General features: G+C 33.1%; 1 protein-coding gene across 4 annotated transcripts in view; it reads right to left on the bottom strand.

The window, feature by feature from the left end:
• VPS13C (vacuolar protein sorting 13 homolog C) overlaps positions 1-23,544 on the bottom strand; it is a 210,849-nt gene that overhangs the window by 56,541 nt on the left and 130,764 nt on the right. For all 4 annotated transcript variants that reach the window (XM_044665387.1, XM_044665388.1, XM_044665389.1 and 1 more), the window contains 15 exons: positions 22,232-22,536; positions 19,447-19,594; positions 18,941-19,070; positions 16,363-16,487; positions 14,431-14,600; positions 12,706-12,950; positions 11,743-11,972; positions 9,191-9,283; positions 7,170-7,535; positions 6,668-6,754; positions 5,190-5,345; positions 4,753-5,017; positions 2,839-2,999; positions 760-881; positions 112-406 (listed from right to left, as the gene is read on the bottom strand). In XM_044665387.1, coding sequence (XP_044521322.1) covers positions 112-406; positions 760-881; positions 2,839-2,999; positions 4,753-5,017; positions 5,190-5,345; positions 6,668-6,754; positions 7,170-7,535; positions 9,191-9,283; positions 11,743-11,972; positions 12,706-12,950; positions 14,431-14,600; positions 16,363-16,487; positions 18,941-19,070; positions 19,447-19,594; positions 22,232-22,536 — 2,898 coding nt within the window. The remainder of the gene's footprint in view (positions 1-111; positions 407-759; positions 882-2,838; positions 3,000-4,752; positions 5,018-5,189; positions 5,346-6,667; positions 6,755-7,169; positions 7,536-9,190; positions 9,284-11,742; positions 11,973-12,705; positions 12,951-14,430; positions 14,601-16,362; positions 16,488-18,940; positions 19,071-19,446; positions 19,595-22,231; positions 22,537-23,544) is intronic.

Below are 23,544 nucleotides of genomic sequence, written 5' to 3'. Positions count from 1 at the left end.
ACTTATTTTATATTATTAATTTATAGTAATGTCGGGCCTTATTTACTACTATTTAAAACTGACTTCATCTCCATGCAAAAATACTAGCCAAGCAATATATAAGAATCATACCTCAAGTAAATATCTTAGAGAATATGGAAGCAGATTCCTCAAAATTAGAGATGGATAAAGATGAATAATGTATGCTGGATCCCAATCTTCACCATGAGTAGAAATATAACTTAATTCATCAGGAATAGCAACTGTATTTACTATCAGGGGTAGGAAGTTCCTTTCAGTTGATGGGCACTGTAGGATGCACCTGACTTCATTGCTTCTATGAAGTTCCTCTTTCCAAGAAATATAGGTTGTCGACTCTTTAAATTGACCCTTCAAGATTCCAGCTGGCTGAATAAACAATTGACATCTATGGAAAAGCAAATAAGGAAAAAACATATCTAAAGACAATAGAAACAAAAGGTATGTGTTCTAAAACATTACCTATTTAAATAAGATGCAAATACACATTGAATAAATGAAAGCAAGCTTTAAAAAAGATCTGGAAAATAATTTCTGTGCCAAATAAATTTTTTTAAATCTGGGAAATGCAACTTACAGTGAAAATAAAGTACATACCAATAATTCATTTATTCAAGTAATAATGAACTTTATTTAAAGCTCATTAATTCTCAATATAAAGTTTTAGAACTATATTTCTAGTCAGAAGAAATAAACTGAAAATATGAACTTTAGATTTCTACATATTAAGAAATAATCTACCTATATGAATCTAATGGAACATGGAATTCCTCTTCAGGTTTGGCTATTCCAATGGGTTCCAATAACTTAGCAGCCTTGACAAATTTATAGATGGTAAATGGAATAGAGAAATGGTTCTTGATCTATGAAACAGAAAGACATATTAAATGAAATATCACCCTCCAAAATCATATAATCACATACAAAATATAATCACTGCTGTTTCCAAAAACTTCCACTAGAAATGAGAATACTTGATTGAAATAAAAATGTTAATATATTTAAAGGAAGTGAAAATTATTAGACTACCCAAAACATCTCTGAAACGAGTGCCTGAGATTGGCTTATATTACCTTTCAAGTATATATCCATTTTAAGTGGTCATTAATATTTTAAAAAATATTTAGGAAAATAATTCTCTAATCATAATATTTTTAAATGTTTCCCCACCCCTTTCTATTGCTTAGGAAATTACTAAAACCACAAGGAAAGAGTTAATGAGAGTCATAACTAGAGTGGTTGCAATGGGATTGGAGAGAAAGGAGTTGAATGTGAGTGCAAAAATAAAATTAACAGTATTTATCAAGTGATTGAATGAACTAAGGGTAGTAAAAGAGAAACGTGTCACTGGGCATTGCCTGGGCCAATGTTATCAAAAGAAACAAAATAGAGGGAAAATGAACCAGTTTAAAGAGGAGGATTTGAGATATGTAGAATTTGAAGTGCTAGACATAAGGACATATAGGCAGTTGTAGATCAATCAAAAAACTTGCAATCTAATGGAGTAGACAACAGTTAAATAATAATTACAAAGCAAGCTATATATATGGGATACACAGGAAATAATTAACAAAGGGAAGGCACTAGTATTAAGAGGTGTTGGGAAAGACTTCCAATAAAGAAGGAATTTTAATTGGAATTTACAGGTAGCCAGAGATGTCAGTAGGCAGAGCAGAAGAGAGAAAGCATTCTAGGAATGGGGGGCATGCCTGGAAAGTAGAAGTAGGACCTGAGTTGGGGGGCGGGGATCTCAGAACTGGATATATATCACAAAGTCCTAAGAATATTGATAACTAAGAACTACTAAGGTGAAAAAAAAAAAGAGGACCAAAGAAAGAGTTTTGAAAGACATGGATTATTAAAGGTTAGGGAAGGATGATGAAATGCAGAGAACGAGGAAAGGAACAAGGGAAAGGACTGTTACCCAGGTACCTACAATATGAAGTAGCATAACCAAGTACTTTTTTATAGTGAGTTATATTCTAAAATGCTACTTCAGACAGCATTATTTTACACATTTTCAGAAGGAAATACTTATGATAATGCAAAATGAATATCATGGATAGTATGGGAAAATAGATGAGGTGGCAAAATTTTTTGTTAAGTTTTCCCAAGAGTAAGACATTAGAAGCCACTATCTTAACATAGAAGCACTTCAAGACGAGAGAAAATATGTCCAAAATAACTTTGCAAAACTTTTTGAATGATTTCTTTCCAATATTCTAGTCTAGTTTCTTGAGAAATACAATCAAAAACTGAATAAAAACAAAATAAAAAGCTATACTACTACTTGTAAATCAACCTCCATTAAAATAATACTCAATTTTTTTTTCTTTAATGTATAGTAAAAAATCATAAAATTCTAAAACATAAAGGACCTCAAAATGCACTTTTAAATTAAGTTATATTAACAGATATTTTAAATAAAGAACAATAGAATAGCAAGCTGACTAGGGAATAAAAATTATTTCAAAATGCCTGCTTAAAAAATAAAATTAAGTGTTGGTCTGATGAAGTTTTACTATCTTATTTGTTATAAATTCTTAATAAAGAGAAATAAATGTCAAGATAAAAGGGGCACACAGACCAATCAATCAATCAACAAATATTTATTAAGTACCTATAATAAACCCAGTCCTATGCTAAGGGCTGGGGATACAAATGAAAAAATATGAAACAATCCTTAATCTCAAAAAATTTACATTCTACTAGAGGACATACTATATACAGTTATTAGCATATACAGAATTAAAAAATGACAGTCACAAAAAAAAGGCACTAGCAAATTGAAATAAGGAAAAATCACTTTAAAAATCTTACCTGCAAAGAAGAACGAAGGGTAATCACTTTATTCCCTTCTGTTGCGTCAATCTGCACCAAAGCTGAGTCAGAATAATTAACACAAGGATTTCTCACATTATATAACCGTCGTCCAGGTCGCGTAATGGGGATATTTGCTACTTCTGTGTATCCATAAGGCACTAATATAAATAAGAAGATTCACATAAATGAAATAGCAAAAAAAATTAAGCAAATAAAATTCATCATAATTTCAGTAAAGGAACAAAATTAAATCTCAAAAAGTAAACTTCTATGGAAACCTATTTTATAAAGTATATTTCTAGGACCTAGCAACTAATCAAACTGAAGTCAATTTATGGCTTTTTTATTCATTAAGTTAGACATAGCACTTGATTTTATGAAAAAATCAAGGAAGAACATTTTCACTATTAAATATAAATATTCGAATTTAATAATAGCTCACTTATATAGTGTTTCAGTATTTTCAAAACACTTTTCATACCTCATGACATTTGATCCTAACAATCCTATGAAATAAGCATGTTTTTATTATAAAGATGATATTAGAAATTAAGTCTTGTTATATTAGTCTAGAGGTAGGAAGTGGAGAAGCTGGCTTGAGAAAGAATTGGAATTTGAAACAGATCTGAGACAGTGTCAGTTTCAAATGCTGATAGTGTGGGGGGGAGGGGTAATGGTTTTTCTGTGCCAGTTACTCTCGGGGAGTGGCAGTGGCTCTCTCTTGGAGTGCTAGGAGCAGGCGACATCTTCTTTTCTCTCTCTCCTCACTGTCTGAGGTAGAAGGAAAGGAGGGAAAAACCTGAAGGAGTGAAGTGATTTCCTTTTCCAACTTAGGAAATACTAGTGACTGTCTATTGCTGTTTCATAAATTGTTTTATCTCTGAGAAGACCAAAGAAAGACCCAGTTTTTGGTTTAGACTCTGAGTCTGCTAAGGCTCAGAGTCCAAACTTGGCACTTGCTGAGGCTCAGTCAGCTGGCCTTTGTTATTTGTATAACTTGGAGACAAAGTTAAAAATTATATACTTCTTATAAGGATAATGGTGTTAGTTTATTGTAGAATAGGAAAAATTTGGGTTAGTCAGATCAGGAAGGATCAGTGTAGCCAGGGGAAACAGGAGAAGTGGTTCCTTGAAGAACCAGGGAGTTTTATTTGGGTGGAGTTAGAATTCCTTAGAGTTAGAAATCCTTTGTTATCCTTATATTCTCAATAAATAGCTTATTTTTGTATAACAAGAGTCTCCTTAGCATCCTTGTGCCTGGCCCTGAAGAGAAGTTCACTTATGAGCTTCACTTCACTTATATAAACTGAAGATACTTTATAAGCACAGCAAGCAGAGTATCTAGTCAGTTTATATCAAAAATCAATTAATTTATCCATTATCAGCATTTTAACAGATAAGGAAATTGAGGTTCAGAGAAGTTCAGAGGCTCAGACCTGCCCAGAATCACAAAAGTGATTAGGTATCTGAAGCATGACTTGAGCCCAGGTCTTAAAACAAAAAAATGAATCATATTCCATATAACAGTAAAGTAGGAAGAAATTCTGGCATTTCTTTCCATCATTTTTGTTGAAGTTATTTTATTTTAACACTGTTTTCACCATTTTGAAGAGATGCTAACAAGCTGTGTTTAATTATGATGATTCACTCTAACATTGGCTAGAACTAAATTGAACAGACAAAAAGTACAGACCTAGACTTCTGAGATCTAATATTAAACTTTTTAAACTTCAAGAAAAACAAATTTGGGAAGTTGGAATAAACTAAAGAATTAGTCTCAATTTCAAGGGATCTTAAAGCCTAGAACAAGTAACACCAAAAAAAGTTCAGATTATTTTTACATTTTAACTATTCCCCATCTACGTTAATTACAACAGAAGACAATTATACAATCAAATAAATATGACATACCAAAAGTGAGAGTAAAGAGAGAACTTTCTTGACGGCTCAACACAGATAGTTTCCCTCGATGCAAGGGTTCTGAAGCGGAATATTCCAGTTCCAAACTCTGATCAACATCAACATCATAAATATCATCTTTTACAGTTGAGCCCATTACTCGGAGATTAGAATTAGGCTGCACCTTAATAGGAATACCTATTGCATTCTTCACTGTGAAGGGAGCCCTATCTTTTAAAGAATAATCAAAAGTAGATGCAGTTCCCTCTGAAAAAGCCTGAAATTAAATAAAAACAATATTAGTACAAATTTGAACAATACATGACAGTCTCTTGCACTACCAGCTATCCAACAACAAAAACAAATTTCTCTATAAGAAATTCATGACAATCATTTTATATCCACATACTTTTTGACTAATTTATATTTTAAACAAATAGCAGGTATACCTTTGTTAAGTTGTTGAAAACTGTGAGGCAGCATTTGGATATCGTTATATTCATTGTATCTCTTGAAGAAATGTGAATTGCTGTTTGTGGCTCAGGAAGAAAAATAAAATCATCTCCGGGCATCAAACTTTTATCTTGGGCTGGGTTATTCTTCAACTATAAAAAAAAATTAAGGCAATTACAAGTCTCATAAATTCAAGAAATTCTCAACATACTTCACTATTACTTTTCCTTTTATTTTATTTTTGAGTTAACACAAATGTGCCTTCTTTAGCATACAATTAAGAAAAAAATAAAACCTTTTATAATTTGTCATAGAAGCACCAGTTATTTTTTCAGTCATCTACTTCTCTTACACACTCTCTGAAGCACACTTACTTAGTGTTGCCTAATTGTTAATAATGTCTTAATGAGCAATCTAAAAGACAATAAAGCATTGGGGATCGATAATTATTCAATTCCCTGGAGACCAAACCTTTAATATTCACCCAACCAAAACCCCTAATACCCCTTACACTACCTAACTCCCTAAAATAACAACAGCTACCACTCACTCACTCCTTCAATCAGTTTTCTATAGCAGCCCAACTGTCAGTAGCCAACTGACAACAGATCCTTGCCTCAGAGACAGATCTCCTACTCTAGAGATCCCAGAGGTAAAAAGACCTCTAAAGGCTAAAGCCAAAAGCCCTCTCAAGTAAGCTCAGGTCCACCTTTATATAAATACCAACCAAAACTACTAGCAACCAACCCACAAAGACCAACTCACACCCAGCAGCCAACTTCCCCACAACTGCCAGTATTAACTCTAAAAAACTGATAGCCTGCAACTGACAATGGCTCAACAGGGGGCTCCTTGGTTCCTACTCCCTGTCACTGTGGGCTGGTTGATCCCTATACTTCTCTATGGTAAGAGGACCTCCAGGTCCCCCATTAAATTAAAGAAATTAAAGAATTCCTTTTTACAGGTCCAAAATGATTCTTTAAGAATGTGCTAACATGGAGTATTTTTCTACTTTTCCTATATTTTTACTAGTTTTAACTTGAAATTAATGAAACAATGCATTTTCACACATCATTAATTTCCAGCAATTTATCATCAAAAATTTTTAAAAGCTCATAAAGTATTTCACAATTATGGACAGCTATTCAATACCAAAGAGAGGCAGATATACTATTCAACTCCCCTTAATGAAGAGGAAAATAAATCATGAGGGGTTAAGTTTGGCTTCTAAGAGTCAATTTCAGCACAAAACTTTTGAAAACCTGTTTCACAAATGCATACTATGAAAATTAGTTAATATTGTAATAGAAGCTACAACCACAGTAATAAAAAAATGATATAGAATTTGTCTTTAAGTTTTCTTTAAGTGTTTGTAAGCAATAACTAAATGTAGATCATGCAGTAGAATATACTAATGAATACATTCAGACTTTTTATAAGGATGTGTACAAAAAATACCATCATGATTCCTTACTTCAAGCTTTAAATTCCACTGCCTGTTTCCTTCCACTCTCTCAATCAAAGGTTCCCAAACAGCATGTATTTCATTATAATAGTGAATCTGGAAAAAAAAATAGAATTTAATTTCAAATAGGAAAACTGCTTTGGTCTCAACTACTTAATGCTTCTACCGCAAGGAAGAAATAAGCCAGCTGGTTAATGGTGCATATCAACAGTCATTTAATTACTCACATAATTGTATAAATGTATCCAAAGATAGTACCCTGACTTCATTTTCTTCTAGTTTGTTTTAATACTAGATAGTTTATTGGTTTTTTTCTAAAAATAACTTGTTTTTAAAAATGGAATAATGAATAAATGTCATTATAAGTTGCACTAATCAATGCAACTTATTAGAGATGTATAACTATAACTGTGAAGAAATTCTAAAGAAAAAATTATTACTGCAATATTAGAAATTTGGGTTAACTACTGCAATAACTTTGCACTAGAAGGTGAACATGTGTGGGCAGTACCTCAAGTGTCATGTCAGCAGTAGCAGCCATCAAAGAAGACCAGTTTTTAAAAGTTCCTGAAAATGTGGACTCAATCAATAATAATGGTACAGTTCGATGCCCCAAGCCACATTCAAAGGTAACTTGAACAGATTTTACAGCCATAACAAAACTCTCCTTTATTGAGGGTTGTTCAAGATCTTTGAATGTTTCAGTTACTTCTGTTGCCGTGTCAACTCCAAGAAACCAAGAATTACAATCATCAATAGACTTGATAGCCCAGAGGTTTTCAGTATTGCCTGATGTACTTTTTGAATCATCATCTTGTTTCTTTCGTGACATAGCAGCCATGATTGTCATTACAGTATTGAGAATTATTGGTGAAACCTTAAAAAAAGAAAAACAAAAGAAATAAATTAAAGTTGCTCCAAATGACAATAGGCATAATAAAGAAATAAAGAAAAAGAATTTCTTAGTGAAAAAACTAAATCCTCAAAATTTATATAAAATTAAAAACAAAAAAGTTATATTTCATTATTTCCCTAGCTTTATGCAACTTCTCAACTCACTATATTTGCAATAGACTCACCCTAAACCCATAAGATAAGAATCAAAAATTCTTCAACTTCTAATCCTAGCTCTGGGCAAGTCACTTAACCTCTCTGAATTTTCATTTCTTCAGCTATAATATAGGGATAATTAGATTACCCTAGTTGTTATTGTACCTCCTGCTAATTATTCTATATTTATTTTGCATAAACCCAGTGTTTACTTATTTCTAAATATGTTGTGGCCTCCTAACAGAAGGAAGTTAATTAAAGCAGGGACTCTCCCACATTTACATTTGTTTCACTAATACCTAGCACAGTGCCTAGCACAAAGAAGGTACTTGATAATAGCCTGGTGATTGACTAACTTCTAGTACTATCTCACAAGGTTGTTGTGATGCTTAGTGAGGTATTATATGAAAAGCCTTTTGCCACTTTTAAAGATATAGATATCCATAATTACAATTATTATTTTTATTTGCCAGAAGTATGTGAAGTAAACAAACACATATGAGTATTCACTGGTTATTCTGTGACCCTGGCTTTTTAAGGGATTTTTAAAGGTTTGCATGAGTCAAGAAAGAGCTTCCAAACTAAAACAAATCCTGTTCATTCTTCCTTTGGCATGTTATTTAGTTATGCTTCCTTTTCCATCTCTATTCCAGTTCTCACTGACTCATGCCTAAACTATGTTAAATCTTATCATATCTCAAAATAATTGTAAACACTACCATCAGATTTATCCTTTTCAAACAGTACTCTGATAAGTAATATTCCCTTTCTCCAATTAAAATACCTTTATTCATTCTCCTACATGTGTCAATACTGCTTAGTTTAATATTTAAAGTTTATAGCCTTATCTCAAATAATTCCCTTACACAACCCATTCCCTCTATTAAAATTAGCTTAGTCTATAAAAGACCCACTAATTTCAGACTTCTCTCATTTCTGACATATATTAAAGTTCTATGAACCTCTTTAAAAAACTTGCATTCTACTTTGCTTTACAAGACCCTGGAGAAAATATAAGAATAAATAAGCCAAAATTCTTGGTGAGCTGAGAATCCCTTCCTTAACATGTTTGTGGATGGTGGGACTCAATCATTTATTAGCTCATTCAGAAACATCCCGGAAACTTTTTTCCAATAGAAATTGTCTCATTCTCACTAAAGATCAATACTCTCTATAGCCATAACTACTGTTATACACATACACACACACACACACACACACACACACACACACACACACACACACACACACAAAACAGAAAAGCACTGATTTTCTGAAAAAACTATATTATAATCTTTAAAGATTAAATATTAAAGATTAAAGAACTGAATATTTATAATTCTGAATAATTTAATTCAACTGAATGAATACTTATCAGTTATCTATGTGCTAAGTTTTGCATCAGATAAAAAAATGTGATCTCTGACCTTTAGGAATATATAATCATTTGGGTGACAAAATTTAGTTTTCACTGGTACCAACCTTAATTACAAATTCTTCAACTAGAACATCTATATTTTGTTCTCCTGAAACATGCTCATGTTTTTCCATAAGTAAAGAGCAAGGCTGTAAAACCTAAAGCAAAAGAAATGGAATTCATATTTTAGTATGGCACAGCAATATGAGGACTAGTATGATCTTACTATGATCTTTCCATGGTAAAAAAGCAATTATTTCATATTTACTAAAATCATTTAAGACAAAAGTTTTTATCTATGGATATATGTAGGCTTCTAAAACTTATATCAGTATAGATTTAAAATTCATCTATGTAATAAGGGGATTTTCAGGATGTAATAAGGGAATGTGCAGGATGTAATATGGGACTAAAGCTAGGGGTAGTAGCCAGTAGGAATAGGGAATAAGGCAAGGCAAGGGACCCAAGGCTGGAGGTAATCAAGGGACTAGGCTATAGTAGCTGGTTGGAATAAAGGACAGGCACTGTGGATAAGGGTTTGTGAATCCCTAAGGCAATATAGTGAATGAAGAAGGTACAATGATGAAGGTTAGTAGTTGAGGTAGTATGAGAAATAAGGGAATGTCTGAGTTGAGGGAGTATAACACTGAGGTAGCAAGGGCTGCAAGGGAGAGGATGAGTTAATCTAAGGCAGGCAATAGCAGCAGGGAAACACAGACTGGGACCCAGTCAGAGACAAACACTGAAGGGAAACAGAAAGAGCCCTTTAAGTAAAAGAACACTTTTACAGAGCAAGGTTAGAGCCAGCTTGGTACTGACTCGAGGCTTTAGTCAGTTTCACAGGAAGGTACTGGAAGGAAATATTGAAGTTACACTTCCTTCAAAATGGATACCCTCAGCTTCCCTCAAACTCCAGAGAGTATGTTATTCCTCTCTCTCTTCCTCCCTCTCTTATTAACCTACTAATGAAGTAACCAGAAGGTCTTGATTAAATACAAACGGGGGTTTATTGTCTTCTAGGATAGATTGGCAGGGTAGAGGATACAAGGAAGCCCTAACAGTCGCTTAGAGAAACTTCAGGTGGAGGAAGGGAAGCAGGAACGTGAGACTGAGAAAAGACCTGCCTTAATTCAGCTCTCAGATGGGTTTGTAATCAATGGGGTTAGGAAAGTTGGATACAAAGATTCAATATATAATTTGTTGCAAGGGTAAGCCCTATTTGATTATTTAAAATATCAAGTTTAAACTAACACTCCGAACTACCTTCCTTTCAAACCCTGGCAGAAATTCAGGCAGGGAGAATGAAGGTGGAAATAGGGTATGGTAGGGAGATTCAAAGGAATTAGCTAAATTAACAAATCTCAAAAGAAAAGCTGCAAAATATAGGCCAGGTTTCAATCTCAAGAAGGAGCTCAGATGGACCCTAGTTCTCTCCACGAGTCCCAAGACCAACTGAACTTTTCCCAAGATTCTAAACTCCTTAACTGACAGAATGAATTCTGCAAAGCCTGCAAAACTGTTATCCCCCCCCATACCACATCTATTACATTAATTTACACAAAATCCTTATTAAACTATAGAAGTATGTGTCAAGCTACTCTCCAACCCCAGCCTCCCAAACACACATTTTCTTGATAGTATAATTTTAATATTCTTCAGAAATTTATTAGAGTAGCTAAATGAAAATTTTACAGGTTAATGAAAAATATTAGGGACAGTTAGATGGCTCAGGGGATAGAGTACTAGGCCTGCAGTCAAGAATACCTGAGTTCAAATCTGTTTCAGACATGTACTAGCAATGTGATCCTGAATAAATTACTTAATCTCTGTTTCCTAAATCCACTAGAAAAGGAAATGGCAAATCATTCCAGCATCTTTGCCCAAAAAAGCCCATGGATAGTAGGTCCATGGGTTCATAAAAAGCTGGACATAACAGAATGACTTGTCAATTCAAAAATAGCAATTTAGCAGAAAGCTCTCATTGGAATATGTTTAACAACTTTTTTTAACATTTTTTCAAACTCAACAATAATGTACTAAAGATATCTGTTAATTAAACCTAATAATAATATGCCACAGGAAAAGTTCAAAAGTTTATAATGTAGGCAGTTTAGGGAAAAAGCATAACCTTCAACTAACAAATTTTTACTTAACCTATCAAATCAATGGTAAAAAAAAAACAATCATTTGATGTCTAAATAAACAAAATTATTCTTTTTAGACTATTGTTACTAAAATATCACAGTTTATAAATTAATAGTTCAGTTTCTTAGACTAAGCAGAGGGCTAGATTTCTTTTCTTAAATCATTCTATACATCTATTGAAAAATTATTAACATTTAAAAATCACAGTTTTGTAATTCTTCTTTCAAAGAGCTACATATTAAGCATGCCAAGTAACTGGAGTAGTAATTATAACAAATAGTAAAAGTTTTGTTTTTCATATGATGTAAAATAAACTTTTAGTGGATTATGATGTTACAAATTATGCCAAGTGTTAGTTAATTTTTCTTCTTAGCACATACGTTTATACTGTTGAAAAAAATTACTACATATTATAATTTTGTCATTTTTGCAATTCTTTAACCTGAAAATTAGAATCAAAAGTGACTCTTACCGTAGTAACATTTTTTCCTCTTTTTTCTCTGAGAAAAGGGCAAGCCAGCACTTTAAGGTCTTTCACAGATGCTACCATCTTCTGCTCAAGGTTTGAGGACGATAAATAAAGGTTACACTTAAATGATGCTGTCAGAGCTGGAGCATCAGCCTTTGCCAAGCTGGCCACAAATACCACTTCTGGATCTGTTACTTTTGCTTTTAAAGTCATATTTGGCCTTCCAGAACTTTCTGAGAGGGAAAAAAATCAGACACAAAAATGTTAACAATGTCAAAACATTAATGTTATCGTGTAAATAGAGTACTGTACAGTTATCAATCATTCACAGAAATATTAAGTACACTGGAAAAAATCTTCCTTTCAAATTTTTTACATATTTATTGCTATGTTCAAACATTTAGGGATGAAAGAGCAAGGGACACAAAGAAAATCCTTGGTTGATATTACTAGCTGGTACTTGTTTAATTTTACTTTTCAGTGAACTTATGTAAATTTACTATCTACAAAATTTGCAATATGAACTCCATGTCAGTTTTCTAGTTTTTAATATTTTTGTGGCTATTTAAAAAATAGAGATTACCTGAAGAAATCAGTTACATGGTAGGTTACTTCAAAAGTTTAATGAGACATAAAGATTTTTGTTTTCTTAAGATATAACAATATTCCCAAAACATATGATATAGATATCTAAAACAAGAAGAACTTTGGAAATAGTTTAGTCTGATCCTCTTATTTTCCAGAGGAAATTGAGGCCTAACTGTGGTTTAAGACTTGCCAAGACTAAGCTAGAATGCAGGTCTTCTTAAATTTCACTCCTGTGTTCTTTCCAATATACAGCTCCATTAAAGAGTTTCTAAGTAGTAAATATTTTTTAAATTACATGAACACACTTTAAAATCTAATTGGCAATCTCATAATTTCCTTTTGCTTCTTTTTGTGACAGAAAAAAAAAGTTCTACCAACCTTTTTCTGGTTTGACTTTTGCTGAAGTAGCTTGCCTTAACACGATCTGTGAGTTTTTTTCAGTTCCAGTTGACTTTTGAGGAATAGCTTTGATAAAAAAATCTGCGACTGTCATTAGAAACTCCACACTGGCACATATATACAACTTGTCAAGAACAGCATCTATTTGACTTCCATTTTTGTTCTGCTTGTAATTTATATCGATCATTGAACTTTTATCTTGACTATTCTTTTTGTCAATCATTCTGAAAAATAACAAGATTAAATATTTTAGCATAATTCTAAATGATTAATGTATTTTATTTTTCACTCAACCTGTTAAAATCTGGTTTGGGTCAGTATTAACTGAAAACTAATTAATCAGTCAACATAAGACCTGTCAATCACTACTGTGTGCTCCATACTACTAAAACATTATGAAATATTTTCATTACACTACAGTAACTTAACAAACCAGCTTCTGATGAGAAATTCAATCATTTTAAAGAATACATCAATCTGGGCCCATTAGCTTTTATAAGACTACAATCTCCTTATCTTATTTTAAGAAATAAAACTTTCTTTAATCTTGTCATATTCCTTTACAACCTGAAGAACCAATCAATTCATTTTAATTCATCAAGTTTACTGAACATTTAATATGGACAACTGGTAAGCACTACACATTTTGATTAGATCAAGAAAGAATCTGTCACCAATAAGATAAGAATATATTAGGTAAGGCTGATGGCAAATGCAAATTTGCCTTCAAAGAGAGTCATTTTTTAAAATAAAGAATAAAATAAGAGGAAGAAAACAATACAACAAAATTAGAATGTCAAAAATGTCTAATATTGTATGCAGCTATAATAATTCCCCACCTCTGGAAAGAAGTAGGGAAAGGTTAAAAGCTGCTTCTAAATGACTGGTTAAGTCCAAAGTATTTCATTTAATCATATATAGAGAAAATATATGTTCAATGAATTTCAAAATTAAATAGCATTAACCTTTTTTCCACAAATAAACAAAAGTAGGTGCTTCTTAGTTATGAATTGAGGTAAATCTCAAGAATGTTATTAAAATATGTGTCTTTTAGGTTTGCTTGAAATTCTCATTATTGCTGTAGATTAATGAAAAGATGTTCCAATGACATGAAATTCCCATCTGTGTTCCTTATAAACAAATAAGGCAAGGGAAGTACGATCTCTACAGTTTCAAGGAAGGTGGATTGTGTTCACTGGAAATAATCCAGAGAAACAGTTTATCAAAAGAAGTATCCAGTCTGAAGTAAAAAAAGCCTGAGTTCAGTTCCTGCCTTTGATTCATAAGGCTACATGATCCCACCAAATCACTTAACAACTCAGTGACAGAGGAAATTTTCTGAAAACAAAGTGTGGACAAAATATCAATCTGCATTGGTAAAAATTTTCCTCACTCAGTGAGGTCCCTAGACCATTGAAATCACTGTTTCAATCTTTAATCCAGTCCCTAGTTTACCAAAGCATCACCTTTCCCAAAACAATATTATCTTTATTTCTACTCCCAGATTAAATTTTAAAATTCCATAAATCATGACTATTATTTCATATCTGCCATGAAAAGCATAACTATAATATGCTTAGCCAAATACGTCAGTCTCAAATGAGACTTTACTGAAAATCTTAAGTTTGACAAGCAAGGTTAGCAAATCAAGTACATTTTTCCACCTCAAATATGTATTTCAACCAAAACATAGCATTAACAAACCGTGATGTAGCTTTTTCAACACCTTCTCTGAGATCATCAAGTGTACAAGTCTGAAGTTTAAGGAAGATATTCAGTGAGCCATCCTTAAACATCTTTCCTGCTGAAGCCATAAGGTGTAGCCTGAGTTCACCAAGTCGTAAATGGTCACTGTGAAATGAAACTGTGGAACTCTATGGCACAGTTTTTAAAAGAAAGATAGTAAAAATGAATGATAAATAATATCACAGAATCACAGAATATCAGAGCTCTATGGAATACATAATTGGCTGTCTAGTAATAATCCATCACTGGAAAAGAATTTCCTTGACAGGATATCAACCAATTGTTCATTGAATCTTTGCCTGAAGTCTTATAATGACGGAGAACTCACAACATATAGAAGCACCCTGTTTTCATTTTGGCCATCATATGCTTTCTAGTCTCTGTGCTTTGGCTCATACTGTTCCTGACAACAAGAAGTTCTTCCTCTCTCTTTTCTCAACATCCAGATTAAATTCCCCTCTTTTATGGCACTCTACTTAAATTCCCAGGATCATAATGACCTTGACTACCTTGAGACTTCACAAACCACTTTGTTGGCAGTACTCTTATCACTTATCTGCATGTGTACCTGAAAATGCTATAAGCCACTATATTAGTGGAAACAAGTAAACACCAACTAGTAAAACATATTTGCAAATTTGGCAAATAAAATAGAACTTTAGAGACCTAGCTTTTTTTTTTCTTTTTTCTCCCAATATATTTTTATTTCATTAAATATTTCTCAATTACATGTTTAAACAATTTTAGCTTTAATTTCTTAAGATTCTGAGTTCCAAATTTTCTCCAGTCCTCCATGTGCTTCTCTGATTATATGTGAAGTCATTCTATACATATTTCTATATTAAATATGTTGCAAAAAATGCAGATTAAAAAATAAAGTTTAAGAAAGTATGCTTCAATCTGCATTCAGACTCCATAAATTCTTTCTCTGAAGGTGGATAGCATTTTTCATAATAAGTCCTTCAGAATTGCCTTGGATAACTATATTGATTGGAATAGATAAGTCATTCACAGTTGATCATTGTACAATATTGTTGTTATTGTGTATAATGTTCTCCTGGATCTTCTCCCTTCATTCTACATCAGATCATATCTTCTGAAAGCACCCTCCTCATTATTTCTTAAAATACAATAATATTCTATTCTCATCAAATACCACAAATTGTTCATTCATTCCCCAAATGACTGACATCCCCTCAATTTCCAATTATTCTTTGCTACCACACAAAAAGAGCTCCTATATTTTTTCAATATACAGGTCCCTTTTCTTTTACCTTTTTAGGATACAGACCTAGTAGTTGTATTGTTGGATCAAAGCATATTCAGAGTTTTATGGTCTTTGGGGCATGTTCCAAATTGCCCTCCAGAATGGTTGGATCAGTTCACAATTCCATCAACAATGACCCCTTTTTGCCACATCCCCTCCAACATTTATCAATTTCCTTTACTGTCTTATTAGTCAATCTGATAGGCTAGAGGCAGTAACTCTGGGTTGTTTTAATTTGTATTTTTCTAATCAATCGTGATTTAGAGCATTTTTCCTACAACTATAGATAGCTTGTATTTCTTCTTCTGAAAACTGTCAGTTCATATCCTTTGACCACTTGTTAACTGGGGAATAAATCATATTCTTATAAATTGATTTGTTCTCTGTATATCGTGAAATAAGGTCTTTATCAGAGAAATTTGCTATAAAACCTAGTGGGTTTTTAAGAATTCACAATGCTATTCATTTACTCAACAAATATCTGAGTGTTTTTTAAATATAAAGTCCAATTTCAATAGCATGTTTGAAATTTATCTTTAGTTTTTTATTATAATCTGTTTGGGAGCATAGATGTATTCTATTTTGTTTAACTACAATTCCTACTGTAGAGATTTACTACATACCTGATTTACATCATTGTTATAGAGGACAAGTGAAAGGGACTCAAAGTGAAAATCAAATTGAAGAGTAACACCTTGACTGTCAGAAATCTTCAAGTCTGTCATGTCTTGTTCAGGAGTATACAATGCTGAACCTGAAAAAATGTTAAACATAAATTTTTTTATTTACAAATAAAGGAAAATCTAGGAATTTTTTTCATTATCAAAATATTTTTCAAAGTTTTATAAGTTAAGATCTTTTCCAAATTAACTTAGTAGTCTACAAAGTAGCATAGACAAAATCTCTCTAATTATAAAGGGCACGGATACAATTTCTGCTGACCGTGGCTAAGTCTTAATATGTTTGTAAAAAATAATTTCTCAGTTTGTATAATGGGGATAATAATGGCTGCTTTACCTCTTCATAAGTTTTATTTTAAAGTAAAAGGTGGAAGTATTTTTAAAAGACTGTTAGTATGTATTCTATATTGGTATTTTCACACATATACATGAAATTTAAAGAGTTCAAGAGACCATTTAGTTTATCCTCTCAACTTTAGTAGAGACATACCTACGTCAATAACAACACATGCACACACATATGCACACACACGCACACACGCACACACCCACACACACATAAATATGTATGTCCAGTTACCAAGTCTTCTTGATCCTACCTCCAAAACATTTTCATATTTACTTTCCCCACCAGCATCCTTCTAATACTATTCTTCACTGTAATCTTTCTACATTTTTGCAATAGCTTCATTATCTTTCCATTCTTCTTCCAAACTTCCCTATATCTCTCAAAACACTACCATTATTTCTGTCCTCTGAGTTTGTAATGTTGGCACTTTCTTTAATTCCTTAATATCCTTCACACCATTAATACAAGTTGCCAAATCTTGTTGTTTCTACTTCCACAACATCCATCACATCTGATTCACATCCCTCTCTCTATTAAACAGCCACCCTAAATTCAGACTCTCAACACCTCTGTCCTGGATGATTATAATGGCCTAACCGGTCTCCCAGACTATTGTCTTTCCCCAAGTCATACCATCCTTCACATTCCTGCTAAAGTGATTTTCTACAAGTGAAAACAGAACCACAGACCTCACCTACATCCTAAACTCCAATAATTCACTATTTCTTCTATAAAACTTTATTAACTCTTCATATCTTTCCAATCTCCCTTTACATTAATATTTATTATTTCTTCTCCTCCAAACCCTGTAATCCCAACTAAATTGGACATCCTTTTACTTAGAGGATGATTTTCACTATGTAGTTGGATCAAAAGAAGGCAATAATTTGCATTACTGAGAAATTAAACAGGAAGACTGAACTGTTATATGACAGAACAAATTATTGAATAAAATTATATAACTACTTTCCCTGAAGATCTTTAAATTTTATTAAGTGCCTATTATGTTCCATGAACTATGCTAAGTGCTAGGGAAAAAATATAAAGAATGAAATCCTACTCAAAGAACTTACATTCCACATAGGGAGACTGATATCTATAGTTTTAATACCTTAAAACTGTTCTAAGACTTTTGGAATACTGTATACATTAATTCAAAAGACATAAATAGAAAAAGTACAGGTGAATACAAAATATTCTGATAAAGAAAGCACTAGCTATTGGGAGAAAAGGTTTGATGTAAAAGTGGGACTTGAGCTGCAAAAGGGAGGAGAATTCTGAAGGAGAAGAAAGGAAAGGGTTTATTTAAGGCAAGGGGGAAACAGTAAAAAGGCATATCATGCATGAGCACAAAGTAAAAAGTAGTGAGTTCTATACTGGATGTGTTGAATTTGAGACAATAGCAGTATATCTAATTTGAATGATAAACCAACAATTAGTTGTGGGGGGCTGGAAGCAAGGGAGAGAGACTATGGCCAGACAAACAGAACTGTGAAGCATCTGTCTTGATAAGGTTACTAAAAGTGCAGAGAAAACAGAGAAGAGAGTGAGAGGGAATGAAAGAAAACATCCAGTTCAACCCCATAACTTAACAAACAAGAAAACTGAAGGTCACAGAAGTTAAGGGTCCTGTGTCAGATCATAAAGCTATTATGTCAAAAGAAATATCTGAAGTCAGACCTTGCTGACTCCGAGTCCAGAATCCTAACCACAGTACCATCTTCTTGAACCATGAAGAAAGAGTTAAACTATAACCTGAACAATCAGTTTTAAAAAACACAAGAATATAATAAATTTTAGAAAGATTTCTATCAAACCTAATTAACAAGAAAATATTGAATGCTTAACATAATAAACATTAATTACCTGGGGAAATGCTTTATTTTCCCAATGTCACCAAATAAGTGAAACATTACTTTCCTGTGCCATATTGTTCATATCGCACATAGCAAGTTGCTTGGTTAGTTCATCATCTGAGTATATGTGCCTATGATCTTTCTTCCTTCTTGTATTTATACAAATTTTTTCTCCTTTAAATAGCTAAATATCTTGCATTTAAATTGTAAACTGTAGAAATAATGCTACCAAATTTTTAAAAATTTAAGTAAAAAAAATTTCCCCCTGCCAACTTTAGCAAAAAACCTTAGCTGTTACCTCTCTCACAGTCAGAACCATTCTGAGATATTTCCATCTTCACTCTTGGACACTCTGGTTGTAAGGAACTTGGCTGTAAAGATCCTTCTCCAAGATTTTCAATTAAAATTTTCATTAGGATGGTTAAATCTTCTTCACTGAGGGCAATCTAAAAATCACCCACAATTTATTTGTGGAAGATAATTAAAACACAAAATTATAAAATCATAAATGTTTTATTTGCAAAGTTATTAATTCATAAGATTCTTATATATGAAAAAGGGAATGCAGTAATAACCAACAAGGCATTACAAATTATGTTTTAAAGACACTTTAAAAGAAGACTTCTTAGATTTTTATGCACAATACCTGAACATGATGCAATAAAAGAAAATGGAAAAGTGTGGAAAAACAAAATGGCATCATTTACAATTAACTTATTAATCCCTCTCCAGATATCACTTTGAAACTTGTCACCATGAGAGCTACACAATGAAAAACTCAAAACTATGCTGATTTCCATAGTCTTTTTTTTCCATACTTGCCTGCATTGGTTTCAGGTCTCCTTTTATCTTCATATCTGGGATTTGTGTATACCACTCTGTTGCTAAGTTCCGTTGGATGGACCAATGCATATTCACTGGTTGTAAAATTTCAATATCAGGTATTACAGATTCAGCCTGCAAAATAGTTCTGAGAAGAGAACAAAATTGTTAGAAATGTGAAACAAAAACGAAACTGATTATAATGGAGAATAGTTTTACTATTATTTGTTCATGAACAAAGATAAACATTTGTATTCTTAGACTACAATACTTATAATCACACGGAAATAATTTATAAAAAGCTTTTTGACTTTATAAGTTGAATAGCTTTATTTTTCAATAAACAATAATCATACTAATTTTTACAGGCAACCATAGTTAATACAGATTGAGGTTCCCAAACCACAAATATCCTACAATACAGGTAACTAAGCTTTTTTATCCTTGCTGATATGTAAATATATGATTTGAAAAAAGCTAACAGAAAAGAATGTAGTAACAGTATAGGAAGATGCAATCAATGTAGAAGAACTGTTGACAATGAAAGGCCAAGAAAACTAATTCACAATCTACCTCATGTATAGTACACTAGAAATATCATCTAGAACTAGAAAATATCAAACTAGAAAGGAAAATATATCAAATCTTAGAGATTTGTCATGCACACTAAGAAATGCTACACTACTTATCTTATTCCAGTTACCTATGTAGCAGCACTAACAAGTAGCACTACATTTTTATTTTAACCTGTCCTTATCCTTGACCCATCCAACTTCCTAAACAAAAATGTTCATGTCATTCCATAGAGCTAGTAAACAATTCTACATTCTCAACAATAGACATTTTTATAATAAAGTTTCAATTTAAAAGGAATGGAAACAAGAAATTAAAACTCTTTTAAGAGACCTCTATTAATTATTGTTAGTTAATATACTACCATCAAACTTATATAAAAGAAAATTAACATAAGGTCTGTTGTTTTTAAAAAAGGATTAAACTGTTGAGATCAATTCTATGCAGTGTTCAATGACCTAAATAATCTTATAGGCACAATCACTGAATGAAGTATCTCCATAATATTTGTATAATTCAGTGAACTTATGCTCATTGAAAACTATCTTCTGAGTGTTATGTGGCCCAATATACTAAGCACAACTATTTTTATTGTTTTAAATTATCTTAATAAAGGTGCTATTTTAATGGACAAGTTTCATATACTGGAAAAACCTAAATATAAATTCTAAAAACCCTTTTGAACTGCCACAAAATTTTCTACCTCTTTTGTACTTTCAGTCCTATATTTAATTGTGATTATGGCTTATTACTCGCTACGGTATGCAACAGAAGTGACCCTGGGTTCTCCAAGGGTGTCCCAGTAGAGCCTATGTAAAGTGTTATATTGAAACTCTGGGAGCCAAGAGTCCCACCGTTGATTGACAGGTGAAGACCTTTGGACATAAGAATGTTCCCAGAGGCCATGAGGACAGGGGAGAAAGTGGTTGGCCAGGGGGGTATAAATACCCTGGCAGCCCCTGACAGGGGGTTTTTTTCCTTTCCTTTGGACCTGGGATCTGTAGACCCTGCTGGTCTATTGGGATCTGAGGCTTGCTTGGCTCAACCTTGCAAGAACTCCTGTCTTGTATCTCATTGACATTTGCCAACCTGTATCCAGACCATGAATCCTCCTATTCTTCTGTCCGCTAGATATTTAGGTATCCAAACCATCCTTAGGTATCTAGGTATCCCAGGGCCCAGGAGGGATCCGGGAAGTGGGCAAGAGAAGAAGAGGGTGGAAAGGGTGGTTCCTAAAGGCTGTGAAAGGCATAACATCTGGCAAGCTGAAAGACATCAAACAACAGCTTGCTTGCTCTGGTTTGGCTGTGGCCAGGCTGAGCCAGGGGAGCTAATAACAAGCCAGAATCACTCACCTGCCTACAGCTCTGAGGGATTACTATTATCAAATTAGGTGAGGGTTTCCCTATTCCTCTTCCCATTTTCTAATATTCCTTCCTTGTTAAATATATAAAAAGCTCTTCAAGTACCTTCCTGGAGTGGTTGTTTCATCACTCCTCTGGAAAGGGAGCAAACGCAGTCAGATAAACGTGTCCATGGCTAATAGAGCCCAATATCCATCATTAATCAACCCCACGTGGGACCTGAAGGGATACCATCTACTGACCTGAAGGATCCTGCCTGGGCACTGTTATAAAGGAGGGAGGTGGTACAACATCTAGCTAGTTGGCAAGACTAGCCACATATCTGAACTACCACTGCTGTCACCCAATTAACAGTGGTAGTATCCAGTTTACCCTCTCTTTTATTTATAACAAAAGCTAGGAAGTGACTAAGAATCCCTTGCTAGACTATGTCATGGCCATAATATGATGAATTTTTTTTAGCCACAGCAGCTCTTGAAGATTAAGTCATAGAGAGAGATTCTGATCTCCATGAAGGGAAGAAGGACCCAACTAATGAAATCAGACCCTGAATGTACTGATGTCTCATTACTCCTACCAAACTGTAAATTCCATGAAGGCAAGAATTTTATCTTATGTATCTTTGTATCTCCCTCCCCATATATCAGTACATTACATGTTAAAAGTTTGAGAAATGTAATTTGACAAAATTAATTAAAGGAATTTGCTAAGCACACCAAATGATTCGATGATGATATTAAAGAGAAGGATAAAACAATTATTGCGATATCATACCCAAACAAAATTCAAGATTACATTTCACTAAATGCCATATTATTCAATTAAATGGGGGAAAAGTGTATTTATACCTTGACAACTTCAACTGAGTGAGTTGTACATCCATGTTATCAATGACTGGAGGAAGAGAAGATTTTTCCATAGGGACCAAGTTAAATTTGTTTTCAACTCTGATTAAACCTAAATCTGCTAAAACAGCATTAGGGGATACTGAAGACTGAGGTATAAAAATAACTGGTGCTTTCAAGTTGATGTCCATGGAAAGACGGAAACTCTTTTGAGCAAAATCTTTCACACTAGAAGCAGCCTTCTCTGCAGCCTGGGCTGTAGCAGTACTCAGGGCCTCTTTGGCTTTCTGGAAATTGTTGAGGAAGTTCTGTAGGAAGGGAACATCATCTCAGAGAGTGAAAAACAAGCATATTTGCACAAAAAGTGAAGAACTAAACAATGTGGATAATATGAATATTCACCTTTGATTAATTTGGTAGTTTTCTTAAAAAATAAAAACCCAAAAAAGTAGAGAGTGGAAAAGGAAATAAAGTCTTCTCAAGAAAAGTGGTTCTAACAGCTAACTGAAGATTTTTTTAAAAAGATGCATAGAAGTTGTCTCTCTCCGTACTTTAAGTAGTTGATGAGGTAATGTGCTAATAATAAGTATTGGTCAAGGGATCTAACAAAAGTTTGTTATATCCATTACATGACAGGTTTACACTACAGATAGCTATCCTGAATCACCAAAATGTTCCATAAGTGAATAGTCCTCAAAGTTGTAGAGAATAACATTTTTTATTTTTAATAAACAGCTATAAAAACAATTAGAGCACTTCCTGTAATAGACTCTCCCTCTCCATCTACCATTCTATTTGTTCATCTTTACCCCATCCTTCAAGGCTCATCTCAGGGACCATCACCTCCAATGAAGCAAATCTTGGATTTTCCTTGGCATGAAAGTGTCCTCTTCGTCTTCAAATATATAATGCAACATTGCCAGGACCCCTCCTTAAATAGTCTTCTTTTTAATCACCATACTTTATGTGTTTGGCATACACATGAAATTATAAAAGCTCCTTGAAAATAAGATTTGTGTCATATCTAATGCTATGTCACCGGTGACAGGCAAAATGCCTCACACAAATTAGTACCTAGTCAACATCTGATGAATTTGAAACTATTTTAAGATGGAATCTGATAAAATTTCATATGTTCTTTCCACTTAAATTTCAATGAAAAAAGTAATTATCCCCTTGGGAGAAAAGAAGTGAATTTTAGAAGTTAAATGGACTTTCCCCAAAAAGCAACATGTAAAATAAAATGCTCCAGTTCTTATAGAAACTCATAGGGCAAAATTAGAGAGACAATTCACTAATTCTAATATCTATTATCT

This window comes from Gracilinanus agilis, chromosome 2, assembly GCF_016433145.1.
Source record: "Gracilinanus agilis isolate LMUSP501 chromosome 2, AgileGrace, whole genome shotgun sequence".
Classification (NCBI taxonomy): Eukaryota; Metazoa; Chordata; class Mammalia; order Didelphimorphia; family Didelphidae; genus Gracilinanus; species Gracilinanus agilis.
This window is presented reverse-complemented; position numbering and strand designations above follow the sequence as displayed.